This window comes from Mirounga angustirostris, unplaced genomic scaffold, assembly GCF_029215605.1.
Source record: "Mirounga angustirostris isolate CCGP_5_RB_7025 unplaced genomic scaffold, mMirAng1.0.hap1 SCAF_6, whole genome shotgun sequence".
NCBI lineage: Eukaryota > Metazoa > Chordata > Mammalia > Carnivora > Phocidae > Mirounga > Mirounga angustirostris.
The window spans coordinates 135634609-135641561 of record NW_026991714.1 but is presented as its reverse complement, the minus strand read 5'-3'; the positions used below and the strand labels follow the sequence as shown (position 1 = coordinate 135641561).

The 6953-nt window shown below is 43.6% G+C and overlaps 1 protein-coding gene across 1 annotated transcript; it reads left to right on the top strand.

The window, feature by feature from the left end:
* The first annotated feature begins 5724 nt into the window (after window positions 1-5724).
* Window positions 5725-6676, top strand: LOC123845555 (UPF0547 protein C16orf87). The gene has a single exon (XM_045876299.3). It carries the CDS (start codon window positions 5810-5812, stop codon window positions 6278-6280), a length of 471 nt encoding a protein of 156 aa, XP_045732255.1. The 5' UTR covers window positions 5725-5809; the 3' UTR covers window positions 6281-6676.
* Window positions 6677-6953: the final 277 nt, after the last annotated feature.

Genomic DNA, 6953 nt, shown 5'->3' with positions numbered 1-6953 from the left:
TTTGAGAGAAAGCGAGCATGAGGGGAGGGGGAGAGGCAGATGGAGAGGGAGAGGCAGACTCCCCATTGAGCAGGGAGCTGATGCCAGGCTCCCTCCCAGGACCCTGGGATCACGACCTCAGTTAACCAACAGAGCCACCCAGGCGCGCCTATTGTTTCTGGTTTCTATCACTAAAGTCCTGACTATGGTTTCCATAAAACTCCACCTTCCACTGCCCCCCTCCCCAACCCCACCTTAGTGGAAGGAATTACCTGAAGTTAACATTGCAATTCTACCAGAAACTCAAGTTAAAACTTTCCATATGCTGTCATTAAAATGTCCTTCTGAGAATCCCCCAAAAGGGATGTGTAGTCAAAAAGACAAATCACTAGGAGTGATTCAACATCTGAGTGTCAGTTACCAAATATGTAAATTGGGAGTGATGAGACCTGGCTTGCACAGTCGGGCTTAGGGGTCATGTATCTTGCATATTTGGTGCAGGAAGTATCAATCCAGCGGTTATTACAAACATGATCCCTTACATTCCAACCTTACAGCCATATAGAAAAACAGATCTCAAACTTAAGGAAGCTGAGTGTCTAGGAGTCATACTATTGATATAACTATATCCATGCCTATAACTCTTTTATTGGCAAAAAGAGAGAGAGAGACCATATTATATGAATGCAGCTCTCTACATCTCAAAAATAATGTATTAGCCTATGTGACAAAATAATAACAGTGGATACATCTAAGTATTCATTGGGCTTTTCCTTGCATCCTTTCTGTAAATTTGAAATTTTCAAAATAAAAAAATTTTAATTAATAATTCACAAGGTGTTTTTCAGAAATCCCATTTAGAGCCTAATATTTGCAATTTATATGTTATATCGTATCGGAAATTTGAATCGAAGCAGATGCAAACCAAGAGGGAAACACTGTAGCAAAACCCAAAGCTTGTTCATGTTCTACCTCCAATCCCCACACAATGTTGTCCAGGATAGCAGCGAATGAGCATTTCCATTTTGCAAATCAAACATTTAAGTGTATTAAGCAGTTCTGATGAAAAATATTTTTTAATCTACGTTTTCTCACTTCTTTCCTGGAAGAATGAAAGAGATCCCCAGCTGGAGTTACAGCCATTTAAGAAACCCTAGCAGTCTTGCTTTTGTCTGCCCTGTGCCCTCACCACCCCCACCACCACACCAGGGCGCGTTCACAGTTACCAAAGTGAAAAAAGGACTGTGTGAGTCACCTTGACAAATGGAGAGCGTGACTGGGAGATGAAGGCTGCTAACATTTCTCTTTGTTCCACTCTGCGGAAGCATCCTGTCCCTCCTGATCTGCCAGGAAGCTAGGATCAGACAGTGAGACTTTTTGCTCTCTATGAATATACTGAACATTTAACAGGGGTCAGCTGCTAAGTGCTTTCATAGACTCGTACTTCATACCCACCATAACGCATGAGGTAGTTACTGTTATCCATGTTTTAGAATGGAGAAAACTGAGGCTCTGATGGCTGCAAGAACTTGCCCCAGCTCATCTGGCTTCTAAGGGGCAGAAGCAGGACTGCAGGTAGGTGGATCTGGCCCCAGACTTCTCTCTGCTGCCTCAGTGACAGATGTGGAGCGGAGATTCCACCCGCCTTCTTTTGCCGTGATGCTGCCTGTCTCTGCCAGTCCGTGTAAATTGCCACCTGCGTGGTGGCTCAACTCCCCACTCACATTTCTCCAGAGCAGCAAATGAATGGGAAGGATCCAAATTGACATTTACAGGCAAGAAAATTCAAAGAAATTAAGCAGGGTGGCAAGGTAGTAGTCAGGTGAGGGAAATAGAACCCAGGTCTCTGTTATGAGTCGGATCCTTCTCAAACCTGCCAGGGACTCTAGCACTCTGGCTTGCTTCCTAATAGTAATCAATGTTTACTGGGCTCCAGACACTAGTTCTAGGAGGTTTTTCATGCTTTATCTCATTTAATATCACCCTTTTGTAGACAGAGAATCTTGATGAACCTGTGGCCAAGGTCACTGGGGTAATAAACAGTGGAGCAAATCTTCAGACCCTGGTCCAAGTCCCTGCAACTTCCCTGTCCTCTGTTCAAAGGGGAACTAGCCCACTTCTCCGTGGTGATTGTAAACATTCATCTTTGCAGATAAGATCACTTAATATGTACTGCTACTCCATAGATGTCTATTATTACTGTTATTTTTTAATAACAGTTTACTTACTAGATTATAAAGTGTGATCATTTTCACTCAGAGCTGGTGAATCTGCAGAACACAGACATTCTCATACACTATGGGTCAAAATGTCAGTTGCTACAACCCCTTTGGAGGTGAGTTGGTACCATCCATTAAAATTGCATAGGGGCACCTGGGTGGCTCAGTCAGTTAAGTATCTGACTCTTGATTCCGGCTCAGGATCCTATGGGTTTATGTGTAGCAACAACCAAAGCCCCAGGTACAAAGGAGTTTATTGTGGCATTGTTCAAAATAGCAAAAACTGGAAACAACCATAGTGCCAAGCAGTGGGGGACAGGCTACATCAAGGGTGGTCCCTACATACAAGGGAATACAATGTAGACCTTAAAAAACCAGGGGCAAATCTATGTGGACTGCTCGGGAGAAATTTCCAAGATGTGTTACTAAGGAGAAAATTTAAGTTCCACAACAGTATGATTTGATGTATATAAAATCAAAGATCATAAAATATTTATAGAAAACTATATAAGAAATTTATTATTAACAGTAATAACCTCTGGAAATTGGGACAGGGCAGGAACTTTATCCTTTTGTGATTTTTTATATTGTTTGAATATTTGAAATAAAATTTTATTGTAGCATATGTATGGCTTGAAATATTTTTACCCTGAACACGTGCTATTTTTTATTAACTAAACAAAATCTAATTATTTATTTCTTCAACTAGTAATTCTTAACAACACTTAGTACATTAATAGGATTTTTATTTTTTATTTTTTATTTTTTTAAAGATTTTATTTATTTATTTGACAGAGAGAGAGACCACGAGAGAGGGAACACAAGCAAGGGGAGTGTGAGAAGGAGAAGCAGGCTTCCCGCGGAGCAGGGAGCCCGATGCGGGGCTCCATCCCAGGACCCTGGGATCACGACCTGAGCCTGAAGGCAGACACCTAACAACTGAGACACCCAGGCGCCCCAGGGGGCTAATGATCACAGTTATTGCGTTTGGTTTTTTGTTGTCTTTTTTTTTTTTTTTTTGAGTATTATTCTATGCCAGGCTGTCTTAAGCACACACTATTTCTCACTTAATCCTTACAACCACCTTCCTTACCAGGTGGTTGTTTTTACGCCCATTTTACAGATAAGAAAACTAAGGCTCAAAGAAGGTCAGCCACCTGGCCAGCTGTTAAGTGGAGGGCTGCAGATCTAATCCTGGTCTTCATTCCTCCTGGGATGGAGCTTTTAACTACTCCACGTGGTGGCATGGGTGCTTCTTGGTGTAATGGGCTTTTGAGACCAGATGCTCCTCTACTAAATCCTGGCTGGATATCTCCAATATCTGTCTCTAATAGCTCTCTCTTCGGTCTCTCTCTCCACAGGACCCAACTCCTCTTTTCCATCCCCACCCCACCCCCACCCCCACCCCCACCCCCCTGAGCTCTATCTCTATGCCGGCGCTTCTCTCAGAGCCACAGCATAATCTTTTACTTGAATTTACAGGAATTCCTTGGAATCCCTATACATGTTTTCCAACAATCATAAAATAAAATCCTGTGCTGGTTTCACGAAGGATTACCTCTCTGAAAACCCAGGAGAGGCAGTGGCTGAAGGATGCTGTTTAAAAATAATATGGTTACTCATGGAACTGGATTCACATTTGAATTTGAAGGAGACAGTCAGGGAACTTTAGCTGAGGAAAAGTGAGGACATGACCCAGGAGGTTCTTTTCTGCCTAACAACTCACAGAGCATGTCCCTCATTGGCTGCGAGGAAAGGCTTAGCCTCCATCTTGCTGGTGGTGATTTACCATCTCGGTCCCTTGTCTTCTAATGAGCTGCACAGGTGTTGTGTTATAATCCATGTAGCAGGTGACTGGGAGTCAGAAAATCCAAGTTCTGGACCACGAGGTGTATCTATCATCCCTAAACAGAAATGCAGTTGTCCCAAACCAGGAGTGACATCAGCATCTTCGTCTCCCCTAAAAGCATCGCTGCCCCAAGCTCATCTGCCTTCACCACTTGTTCAGTAACTGGCCACAAAGCAACACTGTGGATTGAGTTCAGAATCCCAGGGGGCTCAGAGCAGGGTAGGGCAGGGTTACCTGGGCATGGCTTCCTGGAGAAGAATTTTGAGCTATGCTTTGAAGGATCCAGAAAATGGCTCGATCTCCTTTGCTATTTCCAAGAGAAAGCAACGCAGCTGGGTACAATAAGGGCTGTTATAAAACAAGTTGCAGCTGAATTTTTTTGGAGGAGGGATGGGAAATGATGCCGGTATGAAATGAATGTGGGAGAAATGTTTGCTGGTGGCTAATTGCATGATTTAAGTTCCATGGGGCTCAGCAACCCCCATGGAGACCCAGCGTCTACACAGCGTGCTTAATCCCTGGGGAATGTCACTGTCATTCAGAGGCCGGTAGTGTGACCCCCGGCCCCAGCCAAGCAAAACAGCACTTCTCAGAGTCAGAGGATTCCTTCATCCAGCCCCTCCCCCCAATCATCTCCTCTGTCTTCTCTTATCACCGGGGCTGTCTGTCTGTCAGACCAGTTGGTCATCAGGGAATAAACATCTCAGGCTGTTTGCCCACCAGCTCAGGGATCAGGTGACTGTTATGGAAGGCAATACCGGAGGCCTTTGCATGCCAGGAACAGTGAGAGCCTGTGATGTGCTGACCTCACTGAGTGGGCACCCATGCAGCTGGCCTGGAGCTGGTGGGCTGGACAGGTGCCACTCCTTGATGTGGCACTTTTGGTCATCCCAGGGCTACCCCAGGCAGGGGACTTTGCCTAGCCCCTCTCGATAGAGACTCCGGAGTCAGAAGAGCTGGATTAGAAACCCGGACCTATGATCTGTTAGTGGCATGACTTTAGGCAAGTTACTTTACCTCTCTGAGCCTCGGTGTTTCCATCTGAAAAATGGGAATAATAGTGCCCACTTGGTAAGGTTACTGTGTGGATTAAATATAAAGCACTTAGGGGGTGCCTGGTGGCTCAGTTGGTTCGTTAAACATCTCCCTTCAGCTCAGGTCATGATCCCAGGGTCCCAGGATTGAGCCCTGATCGGGCTCCCCACTCAGCGGGGAGTCTGCTTCTCCCTCTGACCCTCCCCCTTCTCGTGCTCTCTCTCTCTCCCTCACTCTCTCTCAGATAAGTAAATAAAATCTTTAATAAAAAAAAGAGTTTACTTTAGGATTTTATTTACTTATATGACAGAGAGAGAGAGAGCACAAGCAGGGGTAGCAGGAGAGAGAGAGGCAGGCTCCCCACCAAGCAAGGAGCCCAATGCAGGGCTCGATCCCAGGACCCTGGGATCATGACTGGAGTTGAAGGCAGATGCTTAACTGACTGAACCACCCAGGCGCCCAAAAGGTAAACCATCTTAAGAAAAAAAACAAAACACTTAAGAGGTTGGTTAAAAGGGTTTACACTTTCAGCTATAACATGAATAGGTCTTGGGGCGCCTGGCTGGCTCAGTGGGTAGAGCATGCAACTCTTGGTCTTGTGGTCATGAGTTCCAGCCCCATGATGGGCATAGAGTTTACATCAAAAAAAAAGAAAAGAGGGGCCGCTGAGGTACGAGGGGAGGAGCCGCCCCTGCCACCGTCGCCGCCATCGCCGCTGCTGCTGTAGATGAGCATGTCTGCAACTCCAGCCAAGAAAGTGAAGATGGCCACCAAATCGTGCCCCGAGTGCGACCAACAGGTTCCTGTTGCATGTAAATCGTGTCCTTGTGGTTATATATTTATTAGCAGAAAACTTTTAAATGCAAAACACCCAGAGAAATCACCACCTTCTACAGAAAACAAGCATGAGGCCAAGAGAAGGCGAACAGAGAGAGTTAGGCAAGAGAAGATAAATTCTACAGTAAATAAGGATTTAGAAAACAGAAAGAGGTCTCGAAGTAACAGCCATTCAGATCCTATCAGACGAGGAAGAGGAAGACCTAAAACTGCATCTGCCAAAAAACATGAGGAAGAAAGAGAGAAACAGGAAAAGGAAATTGACATCTATGCTAACCTCTCTGATGAAAAGGCTTTCGTGTTCTCAGTCGCCTTGGCAGAAATAAATAGAAAAATTATCAATCAAAGACTTATTCTCTGATATTTGTCTGCAAAATATGTTGATACTGTCTTCAAGATTACATCAGCAAATTCTCAAACAGTTGTGGACTCTCAGGAGCATTCTGACTGCATCAATAAGGGCCATTGATTGTTTTTTTTCCCCTGTCATTTAGCCTGTGCCACACTTTGGGAGCAAAGCTGTAGGCTTGGACTGTTCTGGGATTTCCTTGTTTACCAAGGAGTATTGTCAGTGTTTTGTGTTTGGGATGTAAGTATATTTACCAAAAACAAAAAAATAAACAAAAAACAATGGATGGCTGTTAAAGGATAAAGGAATAGAGATGGGAGTGGAAGAATGAAAACTAGGGAAATAAAATGCTTGATAGTTTTCAGGTTTGCCACCAGAGATGCAATATTTTAAGTACTTTGAGAAAGAGTGACTTTTAAAAATATTATATTTCAGATTTTCAGCATTAACAGATTGCATATATACAGTTCATTTACTTTTAATAAATTGGCAATTGATATTTTATTGAATGGGGAATTAAGAATATAAACTACATTTTGTCTTAAATTGATTTTTTCTTGGTCTTTATTTTTATGACTTAAGGTATGAGTTATATTTTGGGAGATACTTTCTAGACATTTGGGAAGTTTGGGTGCTATATGAAGAAAAACATTTAAGGAATATCATACTTCAGATATAGACATCT